General features: G+C 53.0%; 2 protein-coding genes across 5 annotated transcripts in view; both read right to left on the bottom strand.

The window, feature by feature from the left end:
• Positions 1-339: 339 nt before the first annotated feature.
• On the bottom strand, positions 340-18930 carry Msantd1 (Myb/SANT DNA binding domain containing 1). Of its 3 annotated transcripts, XM_037208188.1 has the most exons (5): positions 17948-18930; positions 11559-11644; positions 9044-9308; positions 5030-5305; positions 340-3300 (listed from the first exon to the last, which is right to left on the bottom strand). In XM_037208188.1, the coding sequence occupies exons 2-5, from the start codon at positions 11572-11574 to the stop codon at positions 3060-3062; spliced, it is 798 nt and encodes a 265-aa protein (XP_037064083.1). In that variant the 5' UTR covers positions 11575-11644; positions 17948-18930; the 3' UTR covers positions 340-3059. The 3 variants fall into 3 exon arrangements, with proteins under 3 accessions (XP_037064083.1, XP_037064082.1, XP_028726675.1); XM_037208187.1 differs by lacking the exon at positions 17948-18930 and having other exon boundaries at positions 11559-13696; XM_028870842.2 differs by lacking the exons at positions 11559-11644; positions 17948-18930 and having other exon boundaries at positions 9044-11548.
• Positions 14957-19918, bottom strand: part of Htt (huntingtin) — a 137729-nt gene continuing 132767 nt past the window's right edge. For both annotated transcript variants that reach the window (XM_028870825.2, XM_028870827.2), the window contains exon 67: positions 14957-17649. In XM_028870825.2, the coding sequence (XP_028726658.1) occupies positions 17436-17649 (214 nt within the window). In that variant the 3' untranslated portion in view covers positions 14957-17435. The remainder of the gene's footprint in view (positions 17650-19918) is intronic.

The raw sequence follows: 19918 nt of genomic DNA, 5'->3' as shown, positions 1-19918 counted from the left end.
TACCATGCTCCAGTGACATGCTGAGCTGCCCTGCTGAGGCACTGTGTGAGTGGTGGAGCTGCTGGTCAGAAAGGAACGTCTCTTCAGATGGATCCCTGAAGAGGCTGTCGCAATCCCCTTAGCCAGGGTGTGAGTTCCTGTCCTTGAGGCTCTTCCCAGTCTCTGAGTCCATCAGACTCCGGGCCAGGCCCACACGTGAAGAGGTGTACCAGTTACTTCCCTGTTGCTGTTATAAACCACCATGACCAAAGCAACCTATAGAAGGAAGAGTTTATTTGGGCTTATGGTTCCAGAGGGATGAGAGTCCATCACCATCATCGCAGGGAAGAAGGGCAGAGGAGAGGCATGGTGGCAGGGACAGCTGAGAGCTCACATCTCGAACCACAAGCAGGAAGGAAGGAGAGCACTCACTAGGAATCAGGCAAGTCTTTGCATTCTCAGAGCCTGCCTTCAGTGACACACCTCCTCCAGCAAAGTGCTTAAGTCTCCCCAAACAGCGCCACCACCTGGAGACTGAGTGTATTCAAACGTCTGAGACTACAGGTGACACTTCTCGTTAGCATCACCACACAAGGTAACCTGAAGGCTCCCAATGTGCATGTCCCAACTCTGCAGGCCATGGAGCACACCTCCCCACCTTCGGCCCCATTCTTTGTTTCATACGAATTTAAACATCATTTTGTCATTTCACAATGAAACCTGCAGTTCTCTTAGAGACATAGTGGGATCACATGAATAAAATGAGAAGGCTGTAGCTTTTGGGGTGCACCCAGCTCCCCACACCTGGGTACTGTTTGCATCTTTCATTGACACTGTGCATCTTCGCAAGGGCCTCTGTGTTTCTAGTTAAATCCACTCCTGGGCAGTCTGCTACTCTGGTTTCACTTGAGTGGACTCATTTTCTATTGTCAATTTTAATATTTTAGGTTGAAGCTCTTGAGGTTTTGTGTATTTGGTTTTCCGGATCATCAAAAGTACTACCTGATAATAAAGGTAACTGTCATGTCTTCCTCCTGTCCCTTAGTTCTGTTTGCTGACCAGTGTCGTGTTCAGGATGGCAGAGAATCAGGTAGCAATGGCGAAAGCACTTGCCTGGCTCCTGTGTTCACGTTTTTGCTGAACCAGATCAGATATTTTAGCGTTTGCTAATAGAGTTATTTTACTCCCCAAAATACCCGATAGCTAAAGAAGAAACCAGAAAGTCCTCATGGGCAGGCACACTGTGGAAGGCTTGGTCAACCCCAGGTGTTCAACAGATGAGTCCCATCTAGCCTTGAGGGGGACGAACAAGCAAGCCCCAGCCTGTTCGGACAGTGGCTGCTTTCAAATGCAGAGTGCAAAGATGCCAACTGACAGGACACTGAAACTGCGGTGTACCACTGCCTCAGCCCCGGCACACGGGGGTCCAAACATGAAGACACTGGCCGCATCCTGACCCGCATTCTGTCCCCTCCTGTGGAGCTCCAGGACACAGGTGGCCAGTGCTCACCTCCAGCAGCCTCTCGGGTAGCACTACTGTTCCTTCTGGAAGGATGGAAATACCCACCCCCTCTTTTTTGAGGCTCAGCAGCTTCATGGCAGCCCAGCCTCAGTGACCCACCAACGAGGACAGGCAGGTGCCTGTCAGCAGATCACTGAGTGTAGATGAATTCTGGGAGGCAGGAGGAGGCCGGGCTCCTTAACTTGGCTCTCATGTACCACATGCCCCTGAGTTCTCTGTTCAAGGTAGATCGTGCCTGCTACTCTGCCTCAGCTGCACAGCACATGCAGCCCCTCCAGAGGTAGCCTGGGGTAGCCCACCACACCATCTAGTGACACAGCCTCGCAGCCTCTCTCTCTCATGCCTGGCTATTACTGAAGAGTCCGCAGAGCTGGCATCCTCACATCAGGATGATTGACAGCTGCCCGGTGAAGCCTTGCTATCACTCCTGACCTCAGAGGTAAACTAAGTCTCAGTGCAAACTGAAACACAGAAGCACCCGACCCGACTCCCCAAATCCTCTGGGGCTGAAATTGGCCTGGTTCCAAGGGATGAATCAGACAGGCTTGCTTCCAGTCTCCTCTGTGGCCTCAGTGAAAAAGCCAAGGCCCGGTCAAAGCTGCTATGGCTATTCAGCAGAGGGGGTCCTGGGAAGAACCTTTCATATGGTAAAACGACAGTGGCAAGATGACCATTGTAGGCCTTCTCAGATGCCAGGCTCAAGCACTCCCCACAAACTTGGAGAAAAGACAAACTTCTTCCAGAGGTACAGGCTCTGGGTGACCTAGCTGCTGGCAACCGGTCCCCGTGGGTGTTGGCAACGGCTGTTCCCTGTGTGGGAGTGCTCTTCCTAGCTCTACCTGAATCTGGTTCCTTCTGTCACAGGCCCAGCCTTCAGCACTCACCATCATTGGCTACTATTTCTCTGCTGACTGAAGTAAAGCTCCATAAAGCCAAGACCTGTGCCTCACTGAGCATGCCACGGCTCCCAGGACCCAGATCAACAGGCCTTCGGAGAGCATGAGCACGAGTCAGCACGGATCCTGGGCTAGCGTGAGGCTCCACACTGATGACTAAGGGGTGGCCGGGTTGGGTTAGTATGGTGATAACTGGGTAATAAGGGCAGATGCTACAGAGCCTGTGGAGGAAAGACCCCTACAGCCTGCCCCTGACCTATGGCATTTGCTTTTGTCTGCAGAGGAGAATTGTCCCAGCCAGCACTTCCCTTTCCCCTTCACACCAGACAGAGCGAAGTCAGCTTCCAGGCAACAATGGAAAGTATGTTTAATATCAAAAGCCGTTTCAAGTATCATGGTAGTGACTTTACTGGAGAGTAGATGCTGGGATCTTCTCACGAGGAGTCGCCCTAGAGTCCCTGGCATTAATGCTGGACATGGGGGTTCCAAGGTCTCCCAAGGCCACTGGAGTCCTGGAAAGCCCTTCAGAGAAGCACAGGGGCCAGGTTGAAACCTGTCCCCTTTCTGGAACCCTGCCTGGGTGGGCGGGGCCCTGAGCCTGGGTGGGTGGGGCCCTGAGCCTCCAGATGGGACTATGTGGCACCTGGCATCCTGGCCATGACCTAGACGTTGGACTTGGCGATGATCTTCTCCAGAAGACTCATCATGCGCTCCTGAAGCTGCAGACTCTGAACCTGCAGGATGTTCTGCTGGTCCAGCACACGGCGCACCTCTCGGCATGTCTCCTCCATGGCGCGGCTCAGCCGGCGCTGTTCTTCCAGCATGGCCTCCAGCAGCCGCAGCTTCTTTTTCTGTAGGTGACAGCTCCGTACCTTGCGTTTCTTCACAGGACGTTCCTCTGACCTGTGGAGGAGACGTGAGCTGGTTACAGGGCCTGGGACAGGGGGGCCTTCAGACCTTCCCAAACACCTCACTGGACAAACTAGGACACTGAGGCCCCCATCTGACTCAGGTCGCGGCTCACAGGGGTGAGGAGGGTTGGAGCTCCCCCAGCAGAGAGAGCAGCAGGTGACAGCCAGTGCTGGCTGGTGGGAGGAGCAGGCAGGCAGCTCCAAGACCATCCACATCCCAGAGTGTGGACCTTGTGGGCACACAACCCTGACAACACCCCAATCCCACTGAGCTGGAGGAGGGTACTCCAGGGTGAAGAGCCCACTCCAGGGAGCAGCAAGGCTGGAAGATGCTGTGGCACTTGGTATTCCTAAGGTAAGTGAAATCTGTAGCCCCCACTGGCCTGTGACAGATGAAGAAATGGGTTCAGAATGAAGGCCCACCCTGAGCCTGGCTTCCAAGTATGCCTTTGGTGGGGTGGAGGGGTGGAGTGTGTGTGTGTGTGTGTGTGTGTGTGTGTGTGTGTGTGTGTGTGTGTGTGAGAGAGAGAGAGAGAGAGAGAGAGAGACAGACAGACAGACAGACAGACAGACAGACACTGACTGACTGACTGACTGACCATTTGGGTTCCTCTCCAGGAGATGCCCCAGGGTTGCTGGACAGCAAGGAGTTGTCAATGCCTGCCAGACCCCAAGGCCTATTCTGGTAGCTGCCAGTGCCTGGCCTGTGCTCAGTGTTCTGACAGAGTGGGTGACCAGCCAGTCTTGGGGACAAAGCCCCAGGCAGCTGTGCCTGGGAATTGGGCTTGGTAAGCCATGGGAACAATTGGCCATAAATCTCAGGCTTCTCTGCTCGCTTGGCCTGGCTCTAGTAAAGACAGATTTTGTCTGGGCCCTTCAGTGAGAAATTCCCTCTGGGGAAGGGCTTTCTGGGTGAATTTAGCAGATGTTTCCCACCCTAGGGACATTAGGTTCAGAGACCGCCATGGAGACACCTTCCCTACCCTACCTTCTGTGAGACAGGCTTGAAGGCCCATAACTCGAAGTCACATTTCCTAGATTCTTTAACTGCCTGCCTCCTCTTTTACCTTGCAAACTCATCCTAAATATCTCCTCCTCAGAAGTGTCTGCTCTGGACTCCACAGTCCAGCACCATAGGGTGTCTCCTCCTTGCCCCCCCCCAACTCTCAGAGGCTCTATGAGTATCTTGCAGGCACAGGTGTGTGGCTACTATAGGCCTAGAGTGTGATAACAGAGAAGACAGATAACATATGGCCCACTCACTGCTCAGGAGGCGCAGACCTATAGCTCCATGTTGAGAGGACCTGTTACTGAGGTGGGGGCCCATGTTGGGGCTTGGCAGGCAGGGAGGGCATGCTTGGCGCCTGGCTCTGTGTCTTTTCTCCTTGAGGGGTGCTGATTTATCCCCATTTTACGGTGGGAGACAGAGGTCAGAGAGGTCAAAGAACTTCCCCTGCAGGTAAGAGATGATGGAGCCTTGGACAAGCCCCACCTGTCCACTGGCATGAGAACTGCTGCTGCCCTGAGGCTGACCTGGCCCTGGACAAGGCACACAGCTATCGCCCGTGCAACCGGTCAGGGCAGAGGACACCACGCATGCCACGGAGCCACTGCCAGCCCCTAGCTCCAAGCACTGGAGCCTTGGCCCCATTCGGGGATGGGGCAGGGGAGGGAGGTCAAGGCAGTGCTGGGTCAGGGGAGGAAGGGCAAGCACACACTACCTGAACTTAAGGGACAGTAAGCTGGAGGAGCTGTCGGAGCGATCGTCCTCGAAGCGGCCTTCGTAGGAGCACTGGGTATACGGTAAGTACAGAGGGGTGGACTTAGCGGACGGTGACATGGACGCCTCGGTCTGGGACGTGGAGGGCCCCGGCTGCTGGCCATCCGGCAGTTTGCCCTCACAGGACTCGGGGACCTTGGCCAGAATCCTATCAATGGCTAGGTAATAGGGCCAGTCCGGCGGGACGGACTCGCTATCTGTCATGCATTTTAATTTCCTGAAACGAGAGACACAAGAGCCAAGGTGAGAAACAGCAGGTGCAGCCCGTCCTGCCTGGCCCCTGGGCAGAGTGGCAGGCACGCGAGGGGTGTGGGTCCCCAGGGGGAGCCATGCTGACGTAGGCGGGAGCCACTTTCAGCCAGCACTGGCTTCCTTGGCAAAACGAGCCAGGCTCTAGGGCCCCCGCGACCCTGGACAGAAGGGAGAGAGACACTGGGGCCTGCACAGCCTTTGGGTGTCAGAATGGAAACCCAAGCATGAGCAAGGGCACCCATAGGTGCGCGGAGCTTGAGGCTGGTTCCTGTAGTCTCCGCTCTTCTGTGGATTCGAAACTCACTGCAATGAACTGAGGTGCTTTTTCTACGAATTAACCTGCAGCGATGAGACTGTGCATGAGATACCGACGTAGAAGAAATTGCCATGCAGCAGCTGCATTCTACAAAGCTGCTGCCAGGAGAGGGAACAGCAGGCCGCAGGAAAACAACACTCACAGCTCTGAGCCTGTATCTTGCACACACAGTGTGACCTTGGACAGGTTCGTTAACCTCTCTGATCCTTCATGTTTGACATTGGTAAAATGGGGATGAAAAAGTAAGCCCTCCACAGAGCTAAAGGGAAGGTTTTTTTTTTTTTTTTTTTGGTTTTTCGAGACAGGGTTTCTCTGTGTAGCTTTGCGCCTTTCCTGGAGCTCACTTGGTAGCCCAGGCTGGCCTCGAACTCACAGCGATCCACCTGGCTCTGCCTCCCGAGTGCTGGGATTAAAGGCGTGCGCCACCAACGCCCGGCTAAGGGAAGGTTTTATAAAAATAATGTCTGGTAAACAGGAGGCCAGGCTCCAATGTCGTCCTCAGCTGAACCTACCAGGAAGGCATATTAGGTCGTACCACTGAAATGCTTCTACCATTCCACCCCTGAGCCAAGCCTGAGCTAGCTCTCAAACCCACAGGCCGCCCAGAGACCGTGGGGCTGGGTGGCCAGTGCTCTCTCACATTGCTCAACATCCCCTCTCTACTAAGTGTCAACGCCGAAGGTCTGATCACCGTGGCCAATGCCCTCAAGACCCTATGCCCTATCTTCTCCCATGGATGGGTCCTGTCTCACTGAGAGGACTGTCATATCCCTGTCCTCAGCCGCCCCCTGGGAAGGGAGGACTGTGGAGACAGGACACAGACTAGCTCGACAGTTCTGGTCTGCATAGAAAGAGGCTACAGGCAGGGTGGGCAGGGACATTACAGCCCTCAGGGCCACCTTGGGCCCATATGGGGTTCTCTGCTAGGGCGGACCCTAGTCTCACTGGTCCCTGAGGAGAGCTGGCTGAATGAACCCCCAACACAGGCACAGCCAATGACAAGGGGTTGCTTCTCAGGACAGGCTGTGGTCAGCCACAGCAGAGGCTGGCTTTGGGGAACAGCATCAAGGGCCTGGGGGGCTCCACCACACGGTGTGACAGCATTAGAGAGCAGAGGCAGGTCACACAGGACAGGGCACAGAGTGCTCCGGATGAATAGCAGGGGACCATCAAGGCACCTGGGGGCCCAGGGGAAGAGAAGTTTCTTACCCCTGGGGCCACGTCACCTTCTACCCAGGCTCCTGCTTTCCAGTGAACTCCCTCTCTCGTTTTCTCCGCTCCCCTAAGCTCCACTCCTTGGGGAGAGCCTGGCTCTAGGGAGGGGGCTTCATGTGGTACTCCAACAAATCACGTCCCATGAAACCTAGCTAAGCTACCTGTTCAGATTTCCTTTAAGCTCAAACCTTAATACATAAACAGCTCCTGGAAAAAAGTAAGACAAGACTCTGCTGTGAGGGATTAGGAACGGATGGATAAAGAACTGGTCAGCTCTGAGGAGCCACGGTCAGCATGTGCTTCATAAACTGAAGGGCTACGCCTCCTAGTCCAGACTGCAGTGGCTGTTGCTCCCAGGCATCCTCATCTCCTGGGTCTCCTTGGCTCACAACCACCTCTAGGAGTGGAGACAGAATCCCTCCCCTAGGACTCTAAGGGAGGCTTTCAAGATAAATAATGAATAACCCAGTTAGACACTATGCGCCACCCAGTCAAGGAGAGGAAGGCTAAGGAAAACAGCCAGCAGTGCTTCCCAGCTCCCCCAGAAACTCCTTCTTCACCCAGAACTGGACTAGGTGTGGGGGTGAGCAAGCCAGGCCATGGCTGCTATCCTCTTCATGTGCTCATGTCTGCTCATGTGGGCACTAGACTGGCCTCTCAGCTCTCTCTTCACGAGACAGGCTGACATTGAATATCAGTTACACTAAATGGCTGATGCCAGGAGGCCTACGCAGCTGTTAGAGCTGTGGGTCTTGGCTTGCAGGCTCTGCTGGGGTCAGCACTGGGGGTCAGAAATGAGCCATGGACAGGCCAGGCTTGAGACCCTTCCGCTTCTTCCACGGCCCTTAGAAGTCAAATCAGCAGTTAGAAATGGAGCTTCTGGGCTTCATGGTCTGTTCAAGGTCTTGTTGGGCCTCCACGTCTCCCAGGGCACAGAGTTCATGGGCCAGGCAGGGTTCCCTTCTCTTTCTTGAGGCATCTCTTCACCCATGAGGGTACCCCTCTTTCATGGAGTCTGGCTGAGCACCTCACAGATACGCTTGCCTGGCAAGGTCTGCACCAGCCTCCACATCTGCCCAACTCACCAGATCAACTACTAGTATGTTTGTGAGCCCCCTGGGATAGTACCTCCCATCTGGACAGGCTCCTAGGCCCAGCCTGTCCAGTCTTGTCTTTGGGGGAAGAATTCTTAACAACTGTCCTCTTTCGATAGTCTCCAACTCCTACACCTCCCCCTCCTAAGAGCCTCATGCACATGACCTTCACTTTATACCACGACCTTCGTCCCACCCACTACTTTCTCAATGCCTCCAAAGCCCACAGTCTGCGCCCCGTCCATGATCCCTGCCCTGTCTTTGGCTCTTTCCAGATCAGTCAGGCCCACCGCAGCGGTTCCCTCCTGGATGCCAGAGATGTTCCAGGCCTTAGCGTCAGTTCCCTCCAGGCTCTCCTCCTTGAGCTGCACGCTAGGTCAGTCAAACTGAGACACAGCCGAGTCAGAGACCCGGATGGGGAGTTCCCAGGGCAGAGTTTCGTGCTGTCTGGGCAGCCCCCAAACACCCCTCTCACCAACCCTGAGGCTGGCCCTAGGCCCACGGCGGGGACTCACTTAGCACTCAAAGTCCCAAGACATCAAGGTGAGCCAGGCCTGGGAGTCAAGCCTCCTTTTCACCACAGCCTCAGTTTCCTGTCATGAAACAAGGAACGCCCATACCCTGCCCAACTCAGGGGCTGTGACAGGCAGGCAGAAGCTAGACCAACTGGTACCCTGGAGTCCCAGTTCAGGAAGCGAGGCGTGCTGCTGCCGCCTGTGTGACACACACCTCTGAGGCCATCAGGGCAGGCAGGAGGCAGGTCTAATGCCAACGTTAGAACCATCCTCATGATGCTGCAGCTCCAGTCCTGGTCCCAGGAAGTTGAGAGGGAGACATTGCCAGCCTTGCTACTTGAGAGTTCAGGACCAGTTTTTTCTGCTTCTGGGCCTCAGTTTCCCCATCTTCCCAACGGGAGGCTACATAAATGGTTTTAGAAGGCCATCTTGCCCAGTGGGGCTCTAACCTACAGGTGGACCATCCATCCCAGGCCACACACACCCTCCCTGCCTCAGACCACAGAGTGGCCAAGAGTAGAGCAGCCTGGCTGGACCCTCCCAGAACCGTCCTGCGTGCCCACCTGTACTGAAAGGTCATGTTGGTGATTTTGATCTTGATCTCCTCGCCTAGCCGGCGCTCCCCAGTCATCTCGAAGAGCTTGCTGGCCATCTTCTCGTACACCTTGGCATTGCGCTTGGTCTGCTTGAGCTCATCGAAGAACTCCTCCCAGACCAGCATGAGGCCACGCATCTCCGCATCTGTCCAGTTGCGGGCCCGCCGATGCTTCTCTGTCTGAGGAGACACAAGGTAGCCGGGCACTTCGGCTGCTGCCATGCTGGAGGCACCTGCAGGGTTAAGGATGGCACTCAGGCAGGGCCTCAGGCCTGGCCAGCGCACCATGGGCGAGAGGCAGTGCACTGGTTCACTCGCTCGCTCGAGGCAGCTCCACGCTCAAAATGGGGCCTACATCTGACAGGCAGGAATTTAGTTAAAAGCTTTTAAACGGGAAACGTCATTTTGATGTCATGTTTCCATAGCAACAGAGCAACTGCATAAGCTACAACAACAGAAACCTTTTAACTGAAAGCACAGGAATCAGGGCTGCACTGACGGGCCATCAATATTGCAGTGAGAGCCTGTGCCCAAACCCACTGTGGCTCCCAGCCCTCCTCCCACCCTGCTGGCCCTCCGGGCCTCAGAGGAGACTTGCTTCAGCTGGGCCTGAAAGGCTTCTGCATGGGGGACCCAGGCAGTCCCCACCTCAGCCCTACCTGGTTCATAGAGGCCAGAGTCTGAGGAGGCCCAAGATGGGCAGTGTGCTGAGACCCAAGGTACAGGGTCACAAGGGAGATGGAGGCCCCGATGCTACATTGATGACTGTTGATGTGGTGGGGTCCTTGCTGAGAGGTCTCTCTCTCAGAAGCCTGTCAAGCTTTACTGAGGTTGGGCCTCCTGAGGCCCTGCCTCATCATCGACTCTTTGCTACTCTTGCTCCACTCACCAAACACCCTGGGTCTCGGGTTGTGTGGGTGTTGGGAAGGCAAGCTAGTCATAACGAGGCCTTGCTTAGCCATGCAGGTCAGAAGGGCACAGACACTGACCTTCATCATGGGTGGAAGCAGGAGCATAGCACTGAGGGAAGAGGCTAACTGAACTGAGCTGAGGAGGCCCAGCAGGGAAAATTGGCAGCGGCCAGAGGGCAACTTCAATGGCCTGAGGCAGGGCACAGCCTGGGGCTAGTTCCCAAGAAATATAGCAATGCTGGGGTGGAGAGAGGCAAAAAATATCAAGGTGGGGGATTAATAAGCCCACGGTGCTAGGCAGGGACCTCAGGCCGAGGAACCAGCAGGAAAGCAGGAGTGGAAGATGTGGAGTCTGCAGAGGGAAGGCATCAACATCTAACATCTGGGAGGTGAGAACCGAATGTGACTCCATGGGACCTAAGGCCCTCAGCTGCACAAGCTTGTGGTAGGTACAGGGTCGAGCCGGGTTCCTAAGCACCTAGGCTCAGACTCTCTGGTCAGCAGAGGAAGAGCGTCTATCAGTCCGCTCCCTGACAGATCAAAGGCAGGAAGAGCTCGGCCAGGAGAAAACGGTCTCTGGGCTTCCTGTGTCCATTGTAAGGAGCACAGTTAGGACTTTGTCGGGTGGTGGGGGAGTGACCTGAGCTTCAGTCCAGAATTTAAAGTGGAAAGGAGAGAGAGGCAGCCCCTGGAAGTCTTGCTGTATCACTTCATGGGTTCAGGTCAGTGTCCAGCCTTGCTAAAAGCTACGACATACTGGCTGAACTCCTTCCTCTCTCGACCCTGGGAGTCACCTAAGGACTCCTTCCTACTGCGGAGTTTTACAGACACCCCTAGGTTTGTTTGCAGATACCCATCATTGTTCTATTTCTCCTAAAGGGGTCCTCAGAAGGTCCGGACTCACTGTACTGTCAGAGTCAGATATTGGTCCTGTCAGACACACTACTGGCCAGCTGGTTCACTGCTGCCCCCTAGTGCTGAGTGTAGGAACTGGGTCTGGTTCTCAGAGCTCCCAGCAGTATACCTAGAAAGTGCCTCCTCCAGGAAGCCCCTGTTCTTTAGGCTCAAAAGATCGATCCTTGTGGGGTGGAGCAACTAGGTACCTGCCCTAATGCCTTTCCACAGACAGCACCTCTAGCAAACACCTCTAGCAAAGACAGGCAAGCATGAACTGGGGCCCAAGGATTCTATATATCAGGCTGGCCTTGAATTTACCTGTCTCTGCCTCCTGAGTACTGGGATTAAAAATGTGTGCCACCATACCCAGTTTCAAGATGCTAGATTTTGAATCTAGCTCTGACTCTGCGTGACCTTAGCAATGGACCCCAGCCTCAGTTTCTTCATCCCTGTACCAGAATAACAGGAGCTAGCAAAATGCTGGCCAAAGAGCCATAAACTCTTTAGGGATATGGGGAGGTCATAGGGTCCCCATCTTCCATCTCCTAGCCCCTCCCACATGCCTCCTTAGAGCCTCTGGAGAGTTCAAAGCCTGGCCAGGAGCTAGCTGTTGGCTAATGGATTCTATTGCCATTACTCAGGGCCCTACAGTCATATGGCTACAGAGTTCCATACCTTGGCACAGCTGCATGGCCTGCTAGGACCCTCAGTTGTCACGGGATGAGAAGGCAGAAGGCTGAGGACTAGGCCCCCAGTAGCACCTGAAGGGAAAGGGGGCAGGTCAGGTTTAGCAAGTGTCCCTTAGAGGCCAGGCACAATGGGGTCAAACTGGCCTGCAGTGAGCTAGTGAGACCTACTGAGGCTCTCTGGGTCTGTTTCCCCTCTAAATAACGAGTCTGGGGCTAACCTGAGACTTGGATTGACGGGAACTGTTCAGGCTGTAGGAAGGCAGCCTCAACTAGGGTGATGGTAGCCAAGGTCAGCCTATACAAATAGAGGCCAGAGCAGAAAGTGGGCAGCTATGGGGGATGCCAGGACACTTTTCAAAGCAAGGGGCTGTGAACAGCCTGTACTGGTGGGAAGAATGTAGGGGTTGAAGATGTGACAAAGGCCTGGAAGTATAGGAAACGTGTGCACATGTATGTGGCAGTGCCCGAGTGCAGCCTTGACTGAGAGGTCGTAGGGCCTGGTATGGGAAGTCTTGGGGCACTAAAGAGCCTGGACTGCTCTGGGAGCCAAGTGAGGTGTGGCCTATCTCAGTGGTGGGTAGTAAGAGGGGTTCTGACCTACCTTAGAACTGGCCTGTGCCAGCAATTCCTGGGATAGAAGCCTAGCTAGGTACCTAGATTGCAATACTGAACATTGCCATTATGTAGCATTGAGGAGCCCAGATTTGACTCACTGTCTTTGTGGACAGCCCTCCCCTCTCCAACCATACCCCAAACGCCCACTCCCAGCTTAAAATGAAGCAGGCATCCCCCCAGGACCACGGCATGGAGGGAGATACTTAGGGAGCTGAGACTCAGGCTTCAGAGCCAAGGATGTGTGTAGATTCCAGGAAGGTCTGGGATTCTCCAGTGTTGGGTCCACAGCTGCCCATGAGCCTTCCCTGGGCTGCCCAAGTTGGTTTTCCAGATTTGGTTGAGCTATATAACCTCCTATGGAGGAAAGGCCCACGCCCTAGGAAGCCCCAGTGTAACTTCAGAGTACCTGGAACCTACTCCATGGCACACATACTCACCCTGGCTTCCTCATCCAATACAGCATTAGGCGCCTTCTTCAAGAAACTCCTTCAGAGAGTTTTTGGTAAAGTTGGAAACAAATACCAACCACAACGAAAGGCAGAGGGGGGGGGCAAGGGGGGGAACCTCAAGTCTTGTGCTCCTATATTCCCCAGGCAAAGGGGGTGGGCAAGACTTGCTCTGGTGAGGAGCGGGGCTCTGCTGTGGTGGCTAGAAGAAGTAACATGCTGCAGACATCCCAGGCAGGCTTACCTCATCCTTTCTGAAAATACCTCCTACGCCTGTTGTGTCAAATGCCTGGCTATCCACCGGGAGGGAAGGGTGCTTCATTTCTCTGGTGACCAAAACTCAATTAAGGGCAAGGTCACCACAGTCTCCGAGGGCTGCTGAGACAGACTCGGGAGTTGAAGCAACACCCACACCATCAAATGCTTGAGTTACTAAGGCTCTGAGAGTGATCCTGCCACTGACTTCAGTGTCTGGTGGGCTGAGGGACCGAGTAGACAAGTGCCTCTCAACTGGAACTTGACGGGCCTTCACAAAGTGTTTAACAAACAGCCCCTTACCCTGCAGGCTGGTAAATAAAATGCCTGCACTTCAGGCTCAGCCCAGATACAAGGGAAGGGACCTGGTTAGATGGACGCTTTAGACAAGGCAAAAGGATTTGCAAGCCACACAGGATACGGTAGGCATTGCAGACACAGCAGCCAGCCTAGGACAAAGGTGGGAAGACCAGTTGTGTTGAGGGGGTGGAGGGGTTCCACCTGGACCAGGTGTACGACCAGAAAGGAAGAAGAGTTGGAGACTATACAGACTCCAAAGCCAAACTGTGTGTTCTACGTGAGGATGGAGCCTTACCACCCCTCTAGTACCCTGGAGCAATGTGTGGAAGCTGAAATAGTACCCAAGACCTTGCACAATGGCTTAAAATGCCAATAACGATCAGAATTTGGCACACCATATCTCCCAGACAGGAAGGCCACTTCAGTAGGCTTTGTGAATACCCCTAGGCCTGGTCCCAACTCCAGGCACCTAGGCTCATTCCATACCTAGTATTGCCGACCTTTACGGTGTCAAGGCAGCTTGCTGAGGGGTATACTTGCCCACTGGACATGAGCAGGATGCTTTCCTCAAATGCTAGAAAGGAGATTCTTAGAAGTAAAACAAGCCTCAGACAGTAACAATGGGTAGTTTAATTGCTTCTTTAATTCAAATGTACAATATCTGCAATTTAAAACTTTTAAATATACATTTCATGTCAGTCCTTCCTCTTGGAAGTGGGCAGCCAGGTCTGGGCTGGGCTCCGGGGCACACCCATCACAGCCCTCCTTCCCAGTGGAGCCTGTGACACACAGGAGCCCCTAGAACGCAGCCAAACCTCTGCAGATAGGTCTCTGCCACCATCACCTTACACCCAACTTGTGGCAGAGGGTGTTTCCAGAAACACTGAGGGAAGCAGTTCCTTTGATGGCACTAAAGCGTGACAAGCACACAGAGGGGTCGCCCTGCACCTTCAGATTATTATCTTTAGTTGTCACACTGCTCAGTGTGGGTTCTTCTTTCCTGGAAGCTCCAGACCCATGGAGGAACAGTTCTCTTCCAACCTGTGACAATCCTGAGCTCCCCACCCAGCCTCAGCAGCTCTTAGTGCCTTCTGCTCCCATATACCAACCCCCAGAAGACAGCTTCCTGCCTGCCCTGGCAGCAGCTAGGACCTTAGTGCTCAGTGTTGATGGAAGGATGATGGAATGGTGTAAACCCAGGTGAGACTGTGTGGGGAAGGCGGCTCACAGGCGGCAAGAGGAGACTACATCTGCAGCCCCACAGAGGGAGGCTGTGAGCCACGCTGCTATTGCTGGGTAAGACCCACCCCACGGCCGAAAGCAGAGCTGCGTCACCCAAAGGTGCTTCCTGTCAGGGGAGGGGCCTATCAGGGTTAGTGCCTTCTCTGGCACTACATTCCATAGGGCTGGAGGTGGGTCTACTCTAACTCTTCCCTCTCGAAGGGTACATGTGCAGACAAAAATGAGAGAATAATAAAGGGCACTTGGCAGTTGCAAAGTCACCTACATGTCACGGGGGCCAGCAGTAGGAAGGAGGCACATTTTGGAGAAGAAACATGCTGAAGTGCATTGCCAAATAGTTCTACCCTGGTTTCATTAAAATCTTTCCTGACAGTACCAGCAGGAAAACAACATCCCACCTCTTGCCCCCCAAATCCCACAATCAAAATAATGTTTTAAAATAAAGCTTGGAAGTCCATAAATTTTGAGGAATTGGATAAAAAGTCTTGGTCCCTCCTGCAGTCAGTCAGGTGGGGCAATATCTCCAGTGGGACTTTAATGAGCTACAGCCTTTTTTTTTTTTTTTTTTAATTTTAAATTGAGTCTCATTCTCAAATGCTAGATAGAGTCACAGAGCTGACTGTATGTGGCAGGTCCAAAAAGGGCAGCTTCCAGGAAGAATGGTCAGGCATCTTACATATGTCTTGAGAAGTGTGTGAATGTGTGTGTGTGTACACAAATACAACTCTGGGTATACATACACACAAATGCATGCCTGCCTGTGCCTAGGTGCATCTCTAGGCTGTGGCGCCCATCAGAAGAGAACAGCTTTGTGGCAGAAACTCTTCTAGCCTCATATTAAGAACTGTTTCTGATCATACTGTGAACAAGAGACCAACTGGACTCCAGGTTGAACTCACTGATATGAATCCCCAGGGGAATGGCTCCAGATTTTACGTTCATTTTTTCTTATAAACGTCTACCGTAAGCAGTAATCAGGCCTGCAACATGACCATCTCAGAGCTGTTGAGCCAACCTGGGGGTGTGGCAGCAGCAATCCATGAACTTCCACGTGGCCCCCAAGCACTTCTAGTGGGAAAGTCTAGGGTAAGAAGTGGGAGCCCTAAGTCAACAGAGGGGCACTGGAGACTTTCTTTCATTAAAATTCAGTAGCTTCCCTCTTGAAAGATCTGATCCACATCCACTGTTCATGCTTCCATGACACCAGGATGGTCTGTGGTGGCTTGGGGTGGCCTCTGCCAGGGCAGACAGAAAAGGAACCAGACCAGGCGTGAGGCTCCCCATGCCCTGTGGATAGCAGGAGCCTTGCACCGCAGCTGCCTTTCAAGTGTCATGATGCGAAGACAGAGGGAGCCCAAGGTCTCAAGGCAGCCCTCGGTGGACTGAAGCACAGTTAATTAATGCGATAGGCTACAAGCTCTTTCCTCCTGTGTAGCCTGAAGACAGCTCCACGTGACCTCTTCCCCCACTCCACACGGACATGACTTAGCTGAGCAGCAGAGAACCTACCCTGTCATAGAGCCAAACAGAGCTCCCAAACCCAGCCAGGAAATGAGGGCAGCCCATGTCCAGGGCTCATCTGCATTAACATGACCTGGCTACTCTGGGCCTGGGCCTTGGGAAGAAGAGGCAGCTCTGACAAGTATGGGGGGCTGTCCCCAGGCCACAGGCTGTCCTGATACTGAACCTCCCCTCCGGTCCTCATCTTGTCAGGCTGAACCCTCCCGGGGCTCTGATACGCACAGGTCTATACTCTCCCGGGCTGACAGAAGCAAGATGGGAAGGGGCAAAAAAAAAAGGGGGGGTCCATTCTTAACAGTTGCTAGGATACCAAGCTTTCCCTTGACCAAGAGAAACTGAGACAAACCAACAAACCACAGCTCAGAGACACCTTTGGGGTTATCAGACCAGCACTCCTCAGGTCCCCGCCATGCAGAAGATACAAGGACAGCATCCACTATGGCTAGTCGGTTCCCGGACAGGCTACAGCCCAGTCAGCTGGGAGCAGAGATGAGGTTATTGGGGTAACCTCTTTGGGTGCAACAGAGGCTGTTTCTGGCTGGGCTGAGGGACTAGGAGACTGCATTGTCACTGTTGAGTAGACGGCTTGACAGTCAGGCCTGAGGAGGGGGTGCTGCATCAAGGCAAGCCTTGTACAACCCTAACAGTGGAAAGCAGCTCTCCTCGGCCCCTCAGCTGGGCCACAGGTAGGATTCTCAGGGCAGTTGACATGAACACCTCTCTGTGTGCTGGTTAAATGTGATGCATAAGAAAAGGGAGACGTGTGAGGTGCAAGTGCCATCAGGTATTGGGCTACACAAGGGACCTGTCTGACTAGACTGAGTAGCTACAGGATAGGGAGCAGTGGCCAGAAGGTCCATCCACTTCCACAAACTACATCACATGCAGCACAGGCCTTGCAAGTCACACACCGGCATAAAAAGTTACATTAAAATTAATCTCTTTACTGATATAATTAAATTTTAACTCCTGAGAAGAAAACAGAGAAAGGGAAAACGATGCTGGACACCTGGCAGCCCAGTTCCCAGCCCCCACACACCACTCATTTTGTGTCCAGACACTGGTGTGGCAGGTACACCCTGCTGGGGAAATTCAGGTGGGAGCTCTCCAGCCCAGTGGGGCAGGAGGGCTCAGAACCATCTGGCAAGAGCTAGAACTTCTGCTCCACACACCAGTGCAGCTGCAACCTGGCGACCATGGCCAGGGGAACACTAGGAAAAAGACAAACGCCTGGTCAACCTAGCACTGCCACCAGCCGCAGCGAGGTCAGGACCCAGGACTCAGGCTCAACCCCAACATAGTGCATGTTCCCTGCATAGCCCACAATGCAAAGCACTCCTGCCATTGCCTGGCTGTCCACTTGACACAAGTGGAAGCCTGCGTGACCAAGGCAGCCCAGCAGAAGCTTGGCATAGGCTCCTGAGGCTCTGGCCCCAGCAGCCGCCTCCTCTCAGCCTCTCAGCCTCTCGTACCACAGGTACTACTCAGCAGGTGGTGACCTTGTGGACATTTCGCAAACAAGCGAGCAGCCGGTGGTACGGACTTCCTGGTGCTGCCACCACCTCAAACACAGACTGGAAAGCCCTGCGGTCGAATTCCTCCTCTATCTGGTGTCTGTAGAAGTCTGTGGCAACCAGGCAGAAAAGGTTCACATCCACCTGCTCCAGTTTGCCCATCCTGCTGATGACATGTGGAAGGCTGGCAGAAGAGTTAAGGGGAACAAGAGCAAGGGTAGGAAGACAGCCTCCCCGAGATGATCAATTCCTAACTATGTCCAGCAACGGGCCAAGGGAGGGTCAAGGGCAACCAGGACAGAGGGCAGCCTAGGCACATCAGTAGCAGCTGCTGCTTGCAACCCTCTCCCAGCTGCAGTCTATCTGCCCAGGAGGGAGGGCAGGGGTGGGAAAGTAGAGAGGCCCAGAAAGTGGGAGCCCGGCAGTGCAGTGCGGAGAGGGAGAGGATGCTGGTTCCCAGTGCTCTGTGCAGCAGCACTTACCTGCGCTGGGCTCCCCACAGTGCTAGTGGCTGGTGTTCCTGCTCACACTGCTCCAGTGCAGCGAGGGTAGAGCTAGCACCCTGCCTCAAGGCTTTCCCAGCACTTGGGATGAGGCTGTGCTGTCACCACCAAGACAACTTTGCTGCTCAGTAGCTCTCGTGGTCTACTGTGGGGGAGGTTGCCAAAAGAGGAAACTCCTGGCAGCAGCGTTGGGGCGGGAACTACAGCTTTATTTATGACTTTCCCCAGGAGGGTGACCACAGCATAAAGATGAGAGCTAATGAGAAGCAGCCCCGAGAAAAGCTCAGGGGGATACAGCATGCCACAGGACACGGCAGCCGCAGGGCCAGCGGCTGGCCTGAGCTGCCCTGCCTCCCTGTGTTCCCCTCCTAGCCTTCAGCAGTGGCCCTCCTACCACAAACCCACCACTGGGCAGTCCTCACTGGCAAATGGCTACACCTTCTGTTTTGTGTCCCTGTCCAAGCTGTATACCTTTAGGTGCCGGTGACCCTGGCAGAGGAGCAGCAGGTGGCCCACCAGGAAGCAAAGCTCCAATGCGTGAATCTCAGATAAGCAAGGCCCTGAGAGCCTCACCCCAGAATGTCTCTTGCTCCTGCTGTGTCTGGTATCTGGCATGGTGTGAATGGGCATGGGGAGATCCCCACAGCCCTTAATGTAGTCTTGGAAATATCCTGTTCTATTAGGCACTTTTACCTGTGAAGTATTATGAAGGTGATTTCCTCTTAAGCTGTACTGTTTAACGGAAGCAATGATTTTATACAATAATAGTGTCAGTTTAAATAGAATTTTGATGATTGAGGGTTTTTAATAAACATAGCAAAGGATTATGATAGAGGTTAGTTTAGTGGGAAAGTTAACACAGGATAAAATGTTGTCCCCCTGCCTCTGATAAAGCAGAGGCTGCAGAGGTTAAAAAATAAAACAAGGAAGTGTCACACAGCTAGAACACATGAGTTTCTGTTGAGGAGCCATACAGACTGTGGCTTAGGTTAATAATTAAGAAAAACAATTGAGTCCCAGTAGCCCAGCTAGCTCAAACTCTTAATGTTGGGAGATGTGTTCACAGGTTTCAGAGTGCATCATAGCTGAAACAAAGCTTTGGAAATGACTTAAGGTTAGACTGAGACGTTTTTGTGAATAGCTTTGAGGTGAAAAACCCAAGGAAACAATCTAAAGTTTTAGAAAGGCACAAACCTGAGCGAGGGACTCGTTAAGGTCAGGGAACAAGAACAAAGCAGCCCAATTATTATTAGCTGACGTGTCTTTCTTGCTAGGATTGGTTGATGATCGAAGATGATTAATTCCTGGTGCCCATTTCTACGCTCAGTTTCCTGATATAAAAAAAATGTTGATGAGTGGGTATGCACCCTGAGCAGAGATGACTGATTGTTTTTCATATATAAAAGTTTAGGTTTGTAATTCTTTCAAGATTCCTTAAAAGATTACTTTTTGAGATAAGTAATAAAGTGATTGATCTTTTCTTTGAAACTACAAAATGCAGCCTGCCAGCAAAAGAACTGGCTGAGAAAAATGCCCTGCTTGCTCACACTCTGTTAATCTATAACATGTTACTTAGATGTGAATGTATGGATTCTCGGGATGATTTGTTTAATCATGTAAGGGTAATGGGAAACTTTTATTTTTAAATCTGTATTCATTATAATCATTCACTTGAAAAATAGAGTGTAACTACATTGTAACTTTTACATAGCCCAAAACATTTTGTTGGGATATATAAGCTGTAAAGGAAAAATAAAAGAGGTAAGAGAGAGAACAGAGAAAGACCTGTTGAATGGGTTTTTTCTGGCCTCAGAGAGTTAAGTTTAGCCCCCTTGTTGGACTAGAGAATTAAGTTTTACTCCCTCAGATAGAAAAGTCAAGCTAACTGATAGTCCACCAACTCTGTAGTCTCCCCCTCAGACCCTGAGCTGCTGGAGGCTGGTCCTCACT

Source organism: Peromyscus leucopus, chromosome 7 (genome assembly GCF_004664715.2).
Source record: "Peromyscus leucopus breed LL Stock chromosome 7, UCI_PerLeu_2.1, whole genome shotgun sequence".
In the NCBI taxonomy this organism is placed as follows: Eukaryota; Metazoa; Chordata; class Mammalia; order Rodentia; family Cricetidae; genus Peromyscus; species Peromyscus leucopus.
This window is presented reverse-complemented; position numbering and strand designations above follow the sequence as displayed.